Source organism: Xiphophorus hellerii, chromosome 23, assembly GCF_003331165.1.
Source record: "Xiphophorus hellerii strain 12219 chromosome 23, Xiphophorus_hellerii-4.1, whole genome shotgun sequence".
In the NCBI taxonomy this organism is placed as follows: Eukaryota; Metazoa; Chordata; class Actinopteri; order Cyprinodontiformes; family Poeciliidae; genus Xiphophorus; species Xiphophorus hellerii.
Window position 1 is genome coordinate 14,123,148 of NC_045694.1, and position 20,297 is coordinate 14,143,444.

The 20,297-nt window shown below is 37.7% G+C and overlaps 1 protein-coding gene across 1 annotated transcript; it reads right to left on the reverse strand.

Moving 5' to 3' along the window:
* Positions 1–518: 518 nt before the first annotated feature.
* LOC116714881 (uncharacterized) lies at positions 519–14,980 on the reverse strand. The gene is made up of 7 exons (XM_032555669.1): positions 14,380–14,980; positions 14,126–14,300; positions 11,917–11,946; positions 8,643–8,771; positions 8,133–8,199; positions 7,914–8,021; positions 519–2,633 (listed from the first exon to the last, which is right to left on the reverse strand). The coding sequence occupies exons 1-7, from the start codon at positions 14,978–14,980 to the stop codon at positions 1,995–1,997; spliced, it is 1,749 nt and encodes a 582-aa protein (XP_032411560.1). The 3' UTR covers positions 519–1,994.
* Positions 14,981–20,297: the final 5,317 nt, after the last annotated feature.

A 20,297-nucleotide genomic window follows, 5' to 3' on the forward strand; every position in this document is an offset into this window, starting at 1 on the left:
TTCACATAAAAACTAATTATTTAGCAAATTTCTCAATTCCCTGATTCCTAGTTAGGAATAATTGGACTTAAAATAAACTTTTATTAATAAAAAAAATAAAATCAAGTCCATATTGTTGGTAAAATGACTCTTGAACAGCATTAACAGCAAAAGTATGAGGAGAGTTATGCCTGCAGAGGATTATGTGGGGAGGTTGTGAGGTGGGACCAATTGGCTTAAACTGTCATTTTAAGTATTTATGACAGTTTGAATCAGAGCTCCAGTTAGCTTGACGCTAGTTGTATGTTATTAATTTTTACAGTTTCTGGTAAAAGTATTCACACCCCAGTGTTTTATTTGGTATTTCATGCTAAGAACAACACACGTCTTTATTTATACAAATGTATATTGCAAATAAAAACCAAAAAACTGTGACCTGCAAATACATTAATCTCACTTAAATCTGGTTTTCATCTTGAAGGAAGAAATAAAGTTGATGATTATCACACAAAAATTATAAATGACTATATAAGTCTATATTCCAAGCCATTTGCAAGCATCTTTATTGGTAGCAGTAAGATAGACACACAAATTTAACAAACTGTGCACATTTAACAGTGAAACTCTGAAATTATACAGACTAAAATAATTTTAATTTTGCTCTATATTTAATCTACAGCTTGAAAATCTATTCATATTACTTACATTCATATTTTACTGTACATCAAAGACACAAAAACAGCAAAGAGCCTCTATTATTTTAACATGGAAGGACCATTGTAATAAATAATTATACATTCTGTGAAGTATGTACATCTATGCATTCATACTCTTACTCTTTACTCACACAGTTAACTCATATTAAAGTGCTGGCTAACACAGGAAAGCATTTTAAAAGCATTACATATGATGAGATAGACAACATTAACAAAAGTATATGGCCTCCACTTTTATTTGGAGAGTTAGTTAAACGTTTTTAATTCATTATAGTCAAGTAAAGACGTTTTATGACATCTCATTGACATAATCCAGACTTTAATCCAGTTAGCTTGACTGGATTAAGCTAACTGTTGTATGTTAACAGGTATGGAATAGAGATTCCAATGCCAGCCAGACCTTTGCATCCAGCATCAGTGCCTGACCTCATAAATGCTCTACAGAACAATTTCGCACACAATCAACACAGAAATGCTTTATGAAAGCCTCTCCAAGACGAGGAGAAGTTCTTACAGCTGCAAAATGGGAACCAAAGGCATATTAAAGAGTTTATATTTAAACATGATGTCATTTCAAGTGTGGCCAAATATTTTTTCAACATGTTTGAGATTTTCTTAGAATTTCTCTTTAAACTTGTATTTTACTCATGTTAGTAGAAAAACTTAACATTGCACAAATTACATAAAATTAACAGAAAGACCTTCTGTTTAAACTTTCCAGTTGTGTTTTTTTCTTATCGTTGTAACTCCAGGTGTATAAATTTTTTGTTTGTTTTTGTCTTTGCTTGTGCTAATTCATATTAAGGTTCATTTGAAGCCTGAGTAAATGAAACTCAGTGAACAATTTTTATCTGAAATCATGCCTATTATTCAAAATCTATCTTTGTTTAGTTGTTAAACAAATGTCCTACATTTTGAGAGTTAATGAGGACTTTCTGTTCAGTGTTACAGATATGTAACGGTATATTCTGCACTGTTTTGGGGACTACAACTTACAACATGCTTTGATAGAAAACACATTGTGTGAATATTAAAAATAATATCTACTGCTTCTTTTATAGATTCAACAGTCCAGATGACACATAGAAATCTCTTCTTTTTTTTTCGCAAAAGTTGCTCTGAACTGTTTTTACATTTCCAGCCTTAAAATGGTAGCTTTATTCAGCTATATAAAACACTACAAACACAACATCATGCATTAATTAAATAAATCTACACCCTCTGACTTTTTTAGCCACCTAAAGAACAATCACTGCTGGCAAATAATTAGGACAGAAATAAACTCCTCAGACGGCAATCTCAGTCTCCCACTTTCCATGCCTGTTCCACCCCGTTCATCCACTCCTGCCCACTCTGCTGCTCCTTCCCTCCCCCGGCCTCCTTGTGTGCCTGCAGATGATGCATGAAATCATCCAGGATCTGCTGGGCTGACATGGAGTTCACATCCCCTGCATCCTGCTCAAAGAGCAGCACCTTCAACCCTCCTCTTCCTTCCCATCTGTCACCCGCTGCGTGGGCGTGCTGAGGGTCTGGAGCGGTGTCGGTGTGGGCAGCGCTCCGCAGTAACTGCTGCTGGGTTTGTGGGTAAACAGGCTGTGGTCTGGCAGGATAACTGGGAGCTGTGGTTTTATAGGAAGCAGCCCCCATGTCAGCCAGAGAGAACGATGAGCTGTGAGTGGACTCATGCTGGCCTGGAAGACTGCCCTCGTTTTTAGCTGGGGTCAGAGCCTGTTTAATCGGCATGAAGGCCGTGACCCTCTGCCGACCTGCCTCTGACTCGCTCAGGCAACCCTGGGCTGCTTCCTCTGCCGTGGGATTGCAGGATTGGCCATCTGTCTGCTGTGGCTGGCTGGTCGGAAAAGAGGTTGTGAGAAAATTTTGAATAGCTTCAGCAGAACCAAAATACTTCTCCAGGAGCTCCTTTACCAAAACTGGCGCCTGCAGGGAAGAAACCAAACACACGTTAACTATTTGCTGTTAGCGCTGCAAATGGTACATGACCTTTTAAAACATAGAAAACTTATAAATCTTGATAAATATCTACTTTGGGAATTTTGTTACCATTTTTAAAGAGCCCTGTTTTCTATCTGTTTTAGGATTTAAAAGGAAGAAAAATAAACTTTTGCAGAAAAGTGGATGGATACATTTCCTTGTGTGGGATGCTGAAATTGAAGAAAAACAGAAAAAAAACACTTAGTGCCCATATTAATGACAAAAAGATTATTTAAAATAATATTGCGTGTATTTTTAGTGACATTCTGTCATGGAAAGTCATTTCATCACTTGACAAAAACAGGCATAACCAGCATGTGAATGGATTAATTACAATCCCAGAGGTTCACCGGAGCTACAACAGAGGTTTAGATCAAAACTTTTCTATGTCATGGGCCCCTAAACAATTAGCTTCTGGGCAAAGACCCCTTTGCAAACTCTCAGACAATGTAAAGAAACACCGACTTTTAAAATGATTTTTTTTTCACTTTTTTCACTATTCCATAATTAATTAATACATTTATTTAGCATAAATGCTGCCTCATGCATTCTGATTTTAGTTTTCCGTGCGCTTCTAAGGATTTTTTGCAGCAGTGCGTTCCTTTGGTCTTCACATTGTCAAAATCTTGTCCATTTAGCGCTTGCTACGCTAGCTTGAGGAGCGAAACCACTCCGTGAATTTCACCGGCAGCCAATCAACACGATGAGTATTTCAAGTAATAATGCAGTAAGTTATTTCAATTTATATTGTATAAAAATGACTGAAAACAGATTAGATTTTAAGATTTTTTTAAAATGTATTAAAAAGTTGTGATTAAAAAAAGTATTTGATTGAAATTTTTGATTTTTGATTTATTTTTTTTTATTCCAAAGCTCCCTCCAGTTTTCTGAGGCCTCAAAGCGCCCCCTGGTGGCTCCCAGCGGGACCGCGGCCCCCACTTTGAAAAACACAGGTTTAGGTCAAAGTATATACATGTGTTAAAATGCCCCAAGTTTATACCTCAATCCATACAACAAGAGTTTATTTTGTTAAGAGGAAGGGGAAAATCTTCAGTCTGTAGATGATTGGAGCTGAGAAACATCCATAAGACCAGATTCAGATTTAGATTTAGGAATAAAGCGGATCAAAGTTACAAACACAAATAGTACTATCTCCAAACCAATCAAGACGGAGCACACATACCACATATGAATCTCAATATATCTTCATCAAAATGGGTTTTCACACAGAATCTGGAAAATCCTTCTGAAGACCTTGAACAAGTGTCATTTAAAATTGACCTTTCAATACAGAATCACATCATTAAATAAAGTATGACTATATTTAATTGTGTAATTCAAGTTTCCGCTTGTAATAAATGTAATTCCCTACAGTCTTAGTGTGAATTTGTAAAGAAATCAAAGGTATTATGTTGCAATAAACTGCATGTGACATTATGAAAGACCTGCAGGGAACTAATGTAACATATTTGAGGTTCATCTGTGCAACAAACATTTTTAGCATTTCCACATTTTTACATTTTTACAAATGTTTAGAAATCCTAAACATTTATGGATTCACTGTGAGATCTGTGCTTACGTTGAAAAGAAGATGAACAAGTGAAAGACAAAGAAGAACCAGGCCTGAAAATGTACCCACAGGAATTTTTTTTTTTTTAAGTGATTTAGAGGGGAAAACAATTTCTGAAGCATGAATAAAGATGGATCAGGATCACTTCATTAAACACTGACCTGGATGCTTCCCTGATAATTAATCATCAGTCCCTATCTAATTTACTGTTTTGTCCAAGAACATTGAAATGTTGGTTTATCTAAAAAATATATATCTTTGATGGTTTTCACCCAGATTTTTAATCACATCACAGCACTGAGAATGGATTATTAAAGAACCTAAGGGATGTCTCAACAGCGATCAGTCTTATTTGACAGACTTGTGTCAAATAAAACTTTGTGTAATTTGGTCATTTAAAATCATAGCAAACGTAGCTCAGATGTGGTGTACCTCAAGGCAATGTACTAAGACTTCTTTTAATTAAAGATTATGGACTACAACACCTTCTGCAATATCTCTAGCCAATAACATGCCAATAACATTCCGTGTCCAAATTGGCTGTCCTCTGGGAATCAGTTTGTACAATATAATGTGAGTAAACGAGTCAGAATTTTCTCCAGCTTAATGCAGAAAATAAGAGGCTAAAAGGTAAAACTGAAATAGGCTCCTGGAGCTAAATACCGCAGAAGAACGTGAACATGAAGACTTCAGACTGAAATTTTATCACCTAAACCATCCACTTAAAATCAAAGTATACTGCACTGCAGTTCAAATCTAGTCCAGAGTCCTGACTAACCCCAGAAAATAATTTTACACAAGTCCTTAAGTCATTTTCCTACACTATCCTGTCCTGTTTGTCAACGCATAGATTGTAAAATTGTGCTAATGGTCTAGAAGGCACTGAGTTCACCTTGGGTCAAAATATATTTCAGGTATGAAACATGCAAACCCCTCAGGTCATCAGAGATCTGTTCACAGAACCAGAACCGACACTAGGAGGCAGTACTGAGTTCCTCTGCTCATTATTTTTGGACCAACTCCCTGAAATCGTCAGAAAATGGAAGCTCTTTAAAATCATTACTGTAGACAGAAGCTTTTCTGTAAAAGGCAACAACTGATGTTTCTTTTCTATCATGTTTTGGCTTTTTATTTGCTTAAATTTTGTTATTTGTTTTACTGTGACGATGTCTCAAGCTTTTGTTATTTTGTGAAATGCTTTGTGTTTTTTGGTGTATGTGAGGATTTTTTTTTTTTGCTTGTTTTTTGTTTTTCTTTTAGCAATTCAAAATATCCTGTTCCATCAATAGTTATGCTATACAAAAGAGAAATAACCTTTTATTGCCTTTTCTTTAGATTACAAGAAACTCATGCTTCTTGGAAATAAATGTTAATTATATAAAAGATGACTTCAAACTTTTGCACAATAAGCATAGAAAGTAAGATAGTCTGTTATTTTAAAACTTCAAAAGGTTTTTCCAGTTTGGAATAAGGAGGATAACTCCAGCTCTGTGTTAGATAAAACAGATAGTTCTGTCTAGCACATCCCTCCTGCACATAACAGATAATTACTTGAGACTTTAAAAGAGTCATTAAGAGGCTGATGCCCTGCATCCATGATTTTTCTCTCAATTTCCCCTGAAATAAAGCCCTGATAGGCTCCCTAGAGCTGACAAATGGCAGTCTGCACACTTAAAGTCCACAGACCTTGTTGTTTTGTCCTTTTCTACTTTAAATTAGATTAATTTGACTCTGCAGCAGGAAGAAGTCTCCAACTCTATTCAAAATACTCAGTTCCTGAAGCATATTTAAGACATAAAGATGCTTAGCTTCAAGATTTGTTCAAGTTCATGATGATTTTATGGTTTAGTATTTGAAGCCTTTGTGTTTCCCATGAAGCACTTTGATCCCTCAATCTGTGTCTACACTCATCTCCGCCTTTCCTGTGAGATAACTTTTGGTTTCGGTGTACAGAAACCGAAACAAAATCAAATCAAATCAAATCAAATCAAAATCAAGCATAATTGTTTTCAACACATTTTTACTCTTTTTTTTTTTTTTGATAAAATGATAACCTACTATATCTGTGAGACCAATCCACGTCAAAGTCGCTGCAGAGAGTATAAAGGTTGGAAACAACCCGACAGAGAGTCTGACTCTGAGATGTGGTGAGATCAGCAGAACAAAAACTTCCTGTGCTTTTAACAGCTTACCTAATCAATAAAAATGTCCACTTTGGATTTTGTACCTTTTCAAATGACTTAGAGACACAAAAATCTATATAACATTGAATGTTGAAGAAGTTTTTTAACCTTAGTTGACATAAAACAACTTGCAAAAGTGCTGTAACATTTTGTACATTTTAGCCACAAATTTTGACACATTTTATTAGCTTAGCTGATGGCTGAGGTAGAAAAACCTTCATTTAGAGAGGGGGATTTGGATATCTGAAAGGAGGCTATGGATACTTTTATGCGTGCCAGTTTAAGGCAACAGGAGCATGGGATGATCACTGTGACCCAGTGTGTTTGATAAATACACCAAGCTGGGTCAAATACTGGCAAGAAGAGCGATCAGCTGATAAGACACTCTGGTCAGATCATCTGTGCACATTCTCTGTTCTGAACAAAAACATTTTGTTCAGAACAGAGTCTGGACCATTTTAATTCATAATATATAATGTGTCAATGATTATCAAATTAGGACAGGAAACCAGTTAGGCCATGTTATGGACTAACTAACCATTGTGCTCTTATTGACACGTCCTGGTACTGTAAAACATACATACTGTGACAATTTGACAATGTCCCCAAGTTCTCATTGTTTTAATAAACTACCAACGAAGATGAATCGGTCGACTGAAGTTTTGAGAACTTGACATGACCAAACAAGATTAGGGTTTTCAGTTTTGGTTTTTACAAATTTAAACCTGAGAAGTGAGGTGTTCAACTCTCAGGTTCATGAGATTTCCCTTGTACTTAGATCCATCTAGCTTTTCTTAGCAACAGTTTTCGTCTTGTTCACTCTTCCATAAATTCTAATCTATTTCGGACAAAACTAAAGCTGTCTTTTCACATTCTCACACCTAAGCAATGGGTCCTCCAGGACGAGAACCTCAGGCTGCTAAAACTACAAAGATTTACAAAATATATTTTTATATTATATTTTTTGCAAATATGTTACATTTCTTTATTTGTTGGCAATCCCTGCATAAACTTTTATTTATGAATAATCATACTCCCTCACGCTGTCATTGTATTTATGTATAACTTCCAACATTTTGTGTTTTTAGTTGATATTTGTTGGTATTTGCAGCACCAAAAAGTAGCTACTGCACTCCACAACTTCAGAGAAAGACAATAAAAAATATTATTATCAGCCATGTAATCTAATGTTTTATACTTAATGCATTATGCAAATAAACAAAGATTTTAATAGAGGCTCATATTAGAAATAATGTGTGGTAATAAAATCAAAGTCAGTAAAAGTGAAGTAGCAGATGTCACACATACTGGTGATTTATCTTTACTTTTGGTAAAATAGTGGTAGTATTTTCAGAGTTTTTCTACTTCTTTCTACTCTTAAAAAGCGATTTTAGGGCCCTCTCCCCAGGACAGCTTTTAGTTCGCCTTGAGTTGAAGTGTGCATAAGTGTCCATTAGATGGCGGTATACTCACATTAATGTTCTCCAGAGCTGCGATGGTCCTGTGGGCGTCGTTCAGCTCCGAGCCCAGCTGGGAGACGCGATTCAGCAGAAATTTTCTCTCACTGCTCAGGCTCTCCGACTGCAAACACACGGGAGAAGAACAGCGTAATACATTAGGCTTTTAATGCAACAAGTTGCAAAACAAGACACATTAATCATTTTATTATTATCATTGCACCCAAAGTCTCACCGCTTTGTGAAGGTGCTCTCCCAGTAGATTATTTGCCTCTTTTGTCCCACTATGTGTCTGCAGCAGGCTTTGTAATAACAGAAAATAAATACATAATTATTATTTAAGCTGGGCTTCCGGACATGTAATGGCAGCTGTCTGAGAGTAGCAAATGTACACTTAAAAATAATAAATGTGCAACAAATGACTCCCAACTGGAGCCCAGTGTGAGGCAACCATTCATCCCAGTAGCTGCAGCATGCTGAGGAATGACTGGTATGTGCTTAGTATGCAGTAGCAGTTGTTTGGTAACAGAATCGGGCCTGACCAGCGAGTGTGGACGGTTTTAGTTGGCCTCTCTCTTTTAATTTGGTAAACTCTATGGCTTGTATTGCTGATGCAGAATGCTGCATAGATCCTTTAATCCATAACATCCTTGTGCAAGGCCTTTCATTACAGTAACTGTCTATTTTTTGTGTCATCATCTTGCTGAACATTTAAAGATCTGCCTTATTTATCTGCACAAATCACCTTTTATATTTCTCCTTGACATGACTGAGCTCGTCTCTGGTCCTCTGCAGCTCTGCCTCCAGGCTCTCAATGCAAACCACGGTCTGCAGCAGGTTCTGGTGGAGATCAGCATTCTCCTCCTGCAACGCCCTGAGCACAGAGATGGGGGAGGGGAGGACAGCTTGACTCCATAAATAAGGACTGGAGATGTCTGCTTTGTGCTGCAAAGACAGGGCTAAGGGATATCAGGAAAATCTGAGTAACACTTGGATATTGTCAAACATTCTGTTTTGAGTTATTGCTGGGTAAATCTAATCAGTCCCTGCTGTTGCATCCATAGCAGTTTTATCTTAAATCGAGTCATTTTAAAGAAAGGACCACTCTTTATAGAAAACAGACAAAAATCCTAAACTCTCTTACCTACAATCCTATTAGATTATATAAATATGCTCATCACATGTTATTACATGTGTCCATCTGAATTATGATGGTTTCACTATATGTTGGTGGCAGGATGTGAGATTTGGACTTTATAGTAGCTGCTATAATCAGTTTGATTGTCTCGTTGTTGAGGTGCTAACTTCTGTTAGAGTTACAAACCAATAGCAATGTATTTGCCTCCAATCAACCCATTGAAGCAGTAATGGACACAAACATACTCTTCAGATCTGTGTACCTGTGACATAACAGTCCAAAGGTTTTATTTATGCAGTAGCTCTATCAAACTGTGGGGCCTTTCCATGTAGGAAATCCCGCATCAGAAATCTTTCTGTTTCATTTTTGTAGTTTACGAGTCCGATGAACCAGAAGGTCCTGGTTTCATTTTCAGTCTACAACTAATCTACACTTCAAATGCTACATTCACATGGAGCTTGAAAGTCAATCTTTGGATCTAGGATTGGCATCACATTTGAGTTCAATGCTTTCCTTTTCAAAGTTGAAAAACCATTGGAGATAAAACTGTTAGCAGAACATATTTCTGTTCTATGAATAAGAAAAACACGGATAAACAGAGACGGAACAGCACAGACAAAAGAAAGGAACTATTTATTCCCCAAACTTTCACAACATTTATACATGGAGCAGCCATGTTGGATATTGAAGAAGTGTCTACTGAACGACCTCTGAATTCAGTGAGTTCTGACCACTGCTTTCCTGAGATACAATCCAATCACATGACAGATCTCTAAATGTCGAAGCTTTGTATATATGTAAAACCTGTACTGGATTTCTAACTCAGAGGCTCATTGAGGACATCCCAGATGTTCAATGTGAAAACCCCTTCCTAAGAAATCTCTGAAATGTAAACTCTGAGTACAAATCTATTCATCATAATAGAAATCTCTCATTAGGCCTTCATCCAAACCTATATATAATTTCCTGACTGCATTTTTGCTTTGGAAGTTCAGCTTTAGAGGTGGACGTTATTGAGCTTGTTCTACATGCAAGCTGGAAAACCAGCATGATTAGCCTTTTCTTGTGGTGCAAACACCTATTAGTAAAACAAGCCAATAACTACGTATTCTTCTCTATTTTCAGCACTCACAGATTTGGTCAATTTGGATGGAAATAGACTGTACAATAACATTGCCAGTACACCAGTGGAAACCTGGTTTGTTGAGATACAAACAATATGATAGTTAACTCTTCAGTCTAGCAACTTTCCCCACATTTGATGCAACAGAAAGGCATATAAAAATACCTGCCCTTGGGACTTCTTAGGGACTTCCAACTCACCAGGACTAAGAATTTCAGTTTCTAAATTGGTCCTATTTATTTTCTGGTTTGGGATTCAAGAACTGCAACTTCTGAATACAAGACCAGAGCACTGTGAGGCTAGGTTTCCCATTTAATGCCAAGACCCTTTCTGCAAGAACAGAAAATAATGTTCTCCCTCCTGGAGATGCAAAAACAAGAGGAAGTAATTTTTGGCCCAGTCTCGCTACTATCATCCATCCATCCATTTTCTGTTCACCCTTGTCCCTAACGGCGTTGCTGGTGCCTATCTCTAGCTACGTTCCGGGCGAGAGGCAGAGTACCCCCTGGACAGGTCGCCAGTCTGTCAGTCTCGCTACTAGCACAAATGTTCTTCAGTTGTAACTGTGATTGGTCAGGAAGTAGAAGTGGGCATGGTTACTATGATAAATGCTGCAGTGGGTTCTCTCTAAAAGAGGAGAATAAACTCTTTGTTCATGTAAAATATGACAAAATAAGTAGAAGCTTTTCATTTGTAACCAAAACTACTCATCATATCAATGTAGCTCGTAATTTGGGACTGTGATGAGGGAATTAGTATGTCAAAACTGATTTGAGAGTGTTCTGGTTCAAGTCATTGTGCTGCATATGTCAATCCAAAGAGATATCATGTATTCCTCTTCATGTTATGAATCAAAAAAACTGAAGGAAAATGTTTGCTAAACAAGACTGAGTAGTACAATCTGTCCCACTGGTTTAAAGAAAGACACACAGTCAGAAGAGCAGATAGTTCATATCTGAAACCTGCACATAGTGTTATGTGCAGCAGCAGCCATGTTGGTTATTCAACTTTAAAGCTTTATTAAGACCACAACTCAGAATTCCTGCTTTTTGTTGCATTTCTAACCATTTTTTATGTATTTCTGACTGGAAACTCAAAATTTTACTGCAGCTGTCTCTGGTTCAATTCCTAAACTGGACCGTTTACTGCAGATCTTCCCTTGATTCATCCTGTGTAAAAACTGTCAGCTGAGAGACACTAGTGTAGTTTTTACTACATTAACAAGACATATGCAGTACCAATGAATGACTTATTTTTTACAATAAAGGAATGAAATCAAGGACCAGGTCATATAGAACCCGTCATCTGGCTTCAAAGTCTTTGTACTTTTTAATGAATGTCCTTTAAAACAGGAGTATGAAGGGCTAGTTAGGATGTAGTAGAGGAATTTATTTCTGACTTTTAAATATATAATAACGAACAAACAAATTAGCAAAAAAATAAAACAATAAATAATCTTTACTAGTGCAAAATGGACAAAATCTAGTATTTGAATTGTGTGTCATCTCTGACAATGTCCCAAATAGTAGTATTAATATATAATTAAATATATTATATATATAAAAAGTCATTCTGATGATTTCCCCCCCCCCACATCCTTCCATGTGACTGCATTAGCAATGGCATCAAGTTTGTTACATAAATTAGTTCCATGAGAAAACCTCCCCCTCCCAGGAGAACACTCATTATTGGGATCAATAAATCCTCTCACACAGAGCGAATCGAGAGAGAAAAAAGACAAACACAGAGGACACTTACTGAAGGTGGTCCTGGATCGCACAGCATGTTCTATATTAAAGACAAGAACACATAGACAGGAAGTGAGATGGCAGGTAATATAAGGACAGAAGGCTTCTGATAAATATTATACAATATGTTTTAAGAGAATTTTAGATTCATTAAATTGTAGATGTTCTGATTGTATCTGAATCTGGAGGGATTATTCTTCAGCCCTGTGGCTGAATCAAAGCTCTTCAGCTCCACAGTTTGCATGATTTATCTTGAATTCCAGAGATTTGGAGATTTAAATGACAACAACTATAACTAAAGAACTAGCTTCACATGATATCATTACCAAGCAAACAGATATAGGATAGAGTTACGACGAGGACAACAGAGCTTGTATAACCAGGACACGCCTCGACCACATTACTGAGGACCTGAGAGATTCAATAAATTATTGAACAACGCCTGGAGTCCCACAAGTATCGATCTGTTCTTCGAGACTAAAATGTTCCCCGGTTTTTCCTGTTGTCATCATGTGTGAGCAGTTCCAACACCCCATGGAAAGAAAGGGAAGTCTTATATAACGATGTGTAAAATTATCCTCATAGCAGTTCTCATCGAGGTACCTGGAATGAGCTACTAATTGTTGTAGGAGTGCTGTTTCATTTTCTGAATGCAAAGTCATTTCCGAGAACAGAAGGAGCAACGCCTTGGGAACAAACAAAACGTCACAATAGTGATAAATTAGAGCTTTTCAAAGGAAATTTCCCATAGACGCACAGGAGAGTCATTTGCTGCATAGCTGGAGGATGAGTCAGCTTGCAATGCGGAGTATTTGACACATCCCACACATACCCTCTGACTCAGCTGACTGCCTCTGCAAGAAAGAAGGACTGTTGCCTTTAATTTGCTCAGGCACTTCACTCTGTAGAGGGGTTTAGTGCTATATCTGTCTTCAGAGCTTCATCTGGGCTAATTTTAGACCATAATCAACAGTTTCATTCTGCCGAGTCATTTGATGGACTTAATTCTGAACTTGTGCGGGCAAATTATTATGTTTATTATAAAAAACATAATGATATTTATTATTAAGAAATAGTAAGCATGTCTATCAAATAAACGCTTAATAAGTTCATCAGAGGCCCACTTCCCTACAAAATAGGAAAGAGAAGAGAACATATTCAATTAATATATGTTTGTCTTGATCTTTATAAATTATAATTTATTTATTGAGTTAATCAGTGTCAAGGAACTTTTATTTTGTAATCCATCCAACTCCATGACATAAGCCAATTTCTCTCTAGAATGGGAAAGACAAGAGAGCCTCCAATCAAGTAAGGTGCCTGTATGTTTATTTTCATAATATATGCTTACTAAACTGATTAGAGTATCAATTAACATTTGACCCATGACATTCATGACATGTACCCCAATTTCTCTTAAAAAAGGGAAAGACACGAAAACATGAAGCAAGGAACATGCATGTTAATTTTCATGACTTGCGTATTATTATTAAACTGATTATGGTGTCTGAGAATCCTTAACTAGTACTCCAAAAAATGTATGACGAACAAACAGTTCTAAGTCAAGAAAGCAAGGCAGATGTGTGTTAATGTTGCCTCCATTATTCTGAGTTAAAATAATTAAAAAGTTAAAAGAAACTGGAACTGGAAACAAGGCTTGATGATGATCCAGAGCATGGGGAAAAAACATATTCTCCAAATATAAATTTTAAGGTTCTGCATTTTTTTTATTTGGTACTGCAACAAAAAACTTGTTTTGAGACATTTTACACATCCTTACCAAGGGTGGCGGTAAATGTGGAGTCCACTGTGCATTTCAATGGAAAACTCCCTATGTTTTAAAAAAACTTTAGGTCAACATGCTATTGTCTTTTGGGTTTGAAGAGGCTTTGTTTACCAAAGTGACTTGACCTGACATTAATGTGTGTTGTAGACTGAAACAGGTTGGCTGTTGCTGGTTTTGGTTGCTTACAGATTGCACAACTTTTGTCAAAACACCACTTTTGTGGACCTTTTTAAAACATGTCCTTTGTTGTTACTTTTATGTGTAAAGACAACGTGTGAAAACTAATCCTGGTTTGGAATTAGTTGTGGGCTTTGAACGGTGAAAAACTGTGAGGAACGGCTCAGATGAAGAACCTTGAGTTGGATTTTAGTCAGCTAAGGCCTAGATCTTTGTTATGCTGGAACTATCAGACATTTTATTGGTGTTAGCTTACCCTGTGCTGCTTAGAGATCCCCAAGGGCTGTGACTGGTGTTGGCATCCCTGCTCTGAGCTGTAGCTGGTAGCCGTGGAGGCAGTGTCTCGACCCCTGGATGAGTCGGACTTTGTGGATGAGGACTCAGAGCCGAACCCGTGTCTTGCAAGCTGGGATGAGTGTGGAGGCGAGTTGCTCAGCCCTCCGTGCTCAGCCTCATGGTGCGTCTGCATAGGGAAGTGTTGGGTATGTGGGTTTTGGTTTTGAAAGTTGCTGGGATAGTATTTATGGTGGTGGCGCTGCTTGGGTTGGGCTGGTTCAGGACTGGTGCTGGTTCCGTCTGTATGGTGAGGCCCATATCTGCCATATCTATCCCCTGAGATGGAGTCTCCAGTTGGAGAGGGCCTCCTGTCTTTCCGTCCGTGGCTAGCAGATGGCGTGTAATGACGAGGTGGGGGGCTGCCGCGGTGCTTCCTTGCTGCGTATGTTGTCAGCCTGTCCGAATCGGAGCAGTCTGAATGTTTTTGAGAGCCGATGGTCGGTTTCACCTGCCTGCTGTGTTGCTTCAATGGCAGCTCGATGTCACTCCGTTTCCCACCTCTGTGCTTCTTGGGAGGAAGCTCAGGCTTGACCGGCTCAGGTTTGGGGACTGGGGAAGGGGTCTTCTCAGTAGTTTTATTGGTGTTCACGCCAAAGATGGAGAGTTGGGAAGGACTCATGACCTGTTTTGTGATCTCATCTAAAAAAGCTGAAAACTGCAACTTTCCCTCCACAAAGTTTGCCCGGGCTTGCTCTATCTCAGCCTGAGTGATCCCTTTCCCTTTCTGCCCACTTTGACCTTCTCCTGTGGTGACTCTTGGAGAAAGTACCTCCATTGACTTAGCCTTGCGAATGTCATTGTCATTCTCCTTGTTTTTGAGTATCCCCTTGCTGGGTAACTGACTCGAAGAGACTGCCCTCTTTGGACCCCTGGGCACCCCTAAAACAATGTCTTCCTCACTGAAAGCCAAGCTTCGGTTCAGACTAGTTGTCTTATACAAGGGCCCATGGTCGATTGTTGACACTTTGGACCGTCCTCTACCGCCATCTATTTCATTGCACTGCAGAAGCCCTTCTTCACTTCGACTGTGACCTCTGTTCAGGTCGTAGAGATCATTCCCTCTGCTTTGGTGTGAGCCGTCATCCAACCTGCTGACAATGTTGTCCCTTTTGCTGTGCTTGATAGTGGCAAAGACAATGGGCTCGCTGCTGTCATCATCTCTGAAAGCTCTGCGCACATCTGAGATATTGGAGCAGGACAGGGAATGCTGTGGCCTCTCAGCATGCTGAAGGGAGAAGGGATCGTTAGCACTTGTCTCTGTGTACCAAGAAGTGGAAGAGGAGGAAGAAGTGGAGGAGAGGGAAGAGGAAGAGGCCCTGGAGAGGGTAACAGAAGTGCGGTGGTCGTAACGTTTCTCAATGTCTTGGTGATACAGATACTGGGCATCGGGATGGGGGGTGTCATAGAGATATTCACTGTACTGGTGGCGGCGATGGTGCCCCCGGCTGTCATCTGTATGCCTATCATTGTCATCGAGCTTCGTATACCTACATCAAATTAAAAAAAAACACAAACAACCAATTGTATCCACACATGGAGTTAAAAACACATTTTAACAGATACTTTAAAAAGAGCATGAAACACAAGGGAATGTTTCTTAACCCTCTATGGCATGACTTTTTATTTTTTGGGGGACAAAATATTTTCCTGCATTCTTTGGGAGCTTGGTGGTCCCTAATTACATGTCAATCATAAAATCGGACTCTGACACCTCCTGGAACCAGATTTGGGTTTGTTGCCTCAGGGTAACATTGGTCTAGAACACCAAGATTGTCTACACTGATTATGAGAAATGAAATACAAATCAAACAAAAACTATATTCATAAAAAAACTTTTATTTGGACAAAAATATGTCAAAAATCATGCCCCCCAAAAAATAAAATAAAGGAGCAATGTGAGGTACAGATATGTGGTTTGTTGCCTGAGGGCAACGCCATGCCATAGAGGGTTAATTAAAGTCAGTTAGAATTAACAAAATTATTTCTATTTGCTGAATGACATAAAAATATCAGTGAGTTTAATTTTAGCTATTTTTAAATACTTTCTTCAACATTAGAAATTTGAATACAGTAAAGATTACTATGCCTACATCTTACTAAACAATTTGTGAAAGCCAAGATGATACAAGAGTTACAAGACATCTTTCCATCCATCCACCCATCCATCCATCCATCCATTTCTACACCCTTTTAATTTTTGTGGATCCTTGGAGAAGGTAAGGCAACGGTCTTAACTCCTGCACCATCATGCAAGCTCACTGTTGTTTGGAGATATGTCCTATGTACTGATAAAACTAATCATAGTAACAACAGTAAAAACAAGGTAGAAGTTTGCGTTGCTGAGAACACCATCTCAACTATGAAGTAAACTAACTTGTGTGGGTGTTTTGTTGCAACAGCGACTGGTGCGCCTTACAAAATAGATGCTAACATGCTCAGATAACATTATGTGTGAATTCAGAAGCAACATTTCAGTACATCTGCTAGGATTTTAAAACTTGGGCACGAACGAGTCCTCCAAACAGACAGTGATGCATATAATACAACAAAGTCATTGTTTTGGAGTGACCATCAAGAGGTCCTCATCTCAGTCTACTGAAAATTTGTGGGCAAATGCACAAACAAGACAGTCTTCAAACTCCCTCAGTTACACCACTTCGTCAAGAATGGGCCAGAATTCAAGGAAACAAGACAATGCTTTACCCAAAATGTTTCTAACAAGTCAAATGCTAAGGAATCATATGCGAGTTTGACTAAAGTTTAAATGCTCAAAAACATTATTTCTATCATTGTTCTAAAAATTAACTATAATTTTGCTAATTGTAATGACCACAAACAGGAAGAGAGTAGTCTGATTTAATAGGAAACAGTGAGAAAAAATTACAACCTATTTCTATACAGTTCCTGTAAACATCTGATTTCAGCTTTATGTTTACTATGAAGCTCTAGATTTTGTTTTTCTTTCTCTTTGGGTAAAAAAATAACCCTCCTACCTCTGTGAACGAGTGTCTTGGTGATGATGATGATGGTGGTTCCTCTGTTTCTTAGTCTGATCTGAAGACGGTCTGTGGACGGGTTTGAAGAACTTGTCCATTATGTGTCTCTTTCCTGGTTCCCAAGCTACAGATCCCGTCCTGCCAGAGGATATTAAATGTCTGCTGCTTAGTCTGTGGCTGTTTTTACCCTGGTTTTCACTACAAGACTAATGTTTAGTCAAATATAGCTCCCAAGTTCACAGCCATTTCCTAAAAACTGATACGCATATTGTGAGATATTGCTAAAAAAGTAATCTAATCTAGTTAATAAACTTACAAAGTCCTCAAAATAATTCAATAAAACACTCCACAAAAATTACAGCCCTCTGAGTAATTAGTACACAGGTGGATTGTTTGTGTGCCTCCTGTGTAAGTTTGTCTCCCTCAACATCTAACTTCAGAATAATGGGATGAATGAATTCCTGGATAGTGGCTTGATTTTTCATCACGCATGAGCAGCTGGGTGCTCATCGAACCAAAACAAAGAGTGGGACCTTTGTCCTCACAGAGGAGACAATTGACCAAAGCCCCAGGAAACTAAATCTATATAAACCCTATTTATTTGCACTAATAAACCTGACTCTTGGTTACGCAACTTCACGTTTAAATCTCTTTCATATCCATTCATACAGTTTTAATGCAATAATTTTTTTTGTTTCTTTAGTAGTTGTACTTTTTTATTCTCAAAAAAGTGCATAAACATCCAATCAAAACTATTGAGTTGCCCTTCCTCTCCCCCATTGATTTTAAGAGATTTCCTGCTTGTAGCTGAGCCATGCATAATCACACTCAATACCTATGTATGTAATCTCATTACATAAATTTAACAGACTACATACATTTTTTCAACCTATTCATTATAGCACCAATTTATTTTAAGTATAATTTACAGATATGTGAATTTGATTGCTAACAAAGTTTTTTAATGAATTATTATTCAAGGACTGTAAACAGTACAATTCAAATTCTGGTAGGAATGTGAATATTCCTACCAGAATAGGTAGGATATATGTCACATCAGATAGCAATTTGTTATTACCAGTGTTTTGCAAAAGTAGTCATACATCTTTAACATTTCCATATCTTGGAAATGTCACATTACAACCACAATACTTTGGTGTATCTTATTTACCCTTTAATGTGATGAATCAACATATATTAGGGTATAATATGCGTTGAAAGGAGAAGGATACATCTTTTTGTTTTTTTTAACAATTTCTAGAAATGAAGATTTGTATTCATTTGTATTGAGCCCTCTTTACTTTGATGCACCTTAATGGGCACTGTTCAATTTATTATCCAGAAATGAAAGGATGTGGCACAAGTGCAATAGTACTATTGCTAGCTTTCCACCTAAATATGTCAAACCTGCTAGAGGTGGCAAAATACTTGAGACTGTGGGAGAGCCTCACCTTCCAGCAGGACAAACAGCCAGGGGTATATTAAAAGGGTTGGATCTTAGCACATTCTTGTATTATAAAGGCATAGTTGTTATCAGACGGAAATCTAGATGCTTTCCACCCACTCTAAATGAACTGAGATTTTTTGGGAAAAAGGTATGAGCAAATATTTCAATGCAATCTGTGAAGCTGGTAAAGACATGCTGAAAAGGACTTGCAACTGTAAATGAGGCAAAATATTGGTGACTAAATATATATGCAGATTAGAGTTTTCAGATTTTAAATTTTTTTTTATGTGAATGTCATGTTATTTTCCTTCCTCTTCACAAATAGTCACTATTTTGTGACTTACGTAAAATCAGAACATAATACACTGAGTTCTATTTTTATGTGACCAAGTGTAACAAAGGTTTAAGGGGTTTGAATAGTTTTGGAAGGCGTTGTTACAGCTGTCACTTTAAAGATAATCTGTCTAGATTTTTGACTCATTGCAAAGAAATATAACCTTTCAGCACAATAATGGTAATAACAAGTCATTGTTTGGCTTGTTCTTCATATGAAGAAGTCTCTCTTTCAAAGGTCTGCACAGCTTTGACTTTATCCTGTTTAGGAGAGAATGAGATCAATTTATTGGCTTTGTGGTGGGGCTGAAACTAGGCCTCAGGATACTTCCCAGCCTCCAACTGCTGTTGATCAATTGGGTGCTACACAGTAATACACAGTTGTATAAGATAGATGCCCAGACTTGTTTCTTCTATTGTAATCAACCTTAAACTCAATTCTGCATTGAAAAGCAAGGGGGAAGGGAGAAATAGCTTTTCCATCATTGGGAGAAACGTGACTCATAGCACGTATTTTACGACACCCCCTGCTGGTGAACAAAAGTAACTACAATGTTTAACTGGTAGTTTTCCACAATTTTCACAGCTACATTACACTGGGCGTTTCTAGATTTATCTAGTTTTCTAGCTTGCTTTGTTTTCCCCCTTACACAATGCTAACACATTTCCTGTCTTCAAGAATAACATTGTGTCAACACCAGTATTTGAGCATTTGGAGACCGAGGCTAATAAGAAAATGATTTTTGATAAAATACAGCAAACACCAGAAACCGTTTACAAGCACCGTTCAGTAAAAATGGAAATACCAACTCCTGCCTATAGTCCATGGAAGTTCAAGGTAATGAGTCTGCTGCTTTCTTTTGTTTTTTAGTCACAACAAACTGCTTATCAATGCAGTAAAAAAGGAAAGTAGATCCGACAACTCACCCAGCTACATTCTGGTTTCAACCGGTTCTGAAGAGCCCCGTCATGCCCGTGTTAAGATCGGTCCGCGGAGCCAGCAACGGCTGTTTTGTTTTCTTTTAAAAACTCTTTCCTCGAAGAGGAAGGGTAACAAATGACAATGGTTTAAGCTCAATAATGTAACCACAATCTTTATAATAAGCAAAAATGTTTTTGTATTTCAACCTTAGTTATATTATTGCCATGCTTTAATGGATTTGTGTATTTTGAATAGACACGCAATAATATGAAACCGTTGTCATTTAGATAATAACTTTGTTGTATCATGTGATTTATTACAGTTTTGCTGTAATAACTGTTATTACAGCAATATAGTTTATTACATTTCGAGTCTAGATGCATAGTTGGAACTA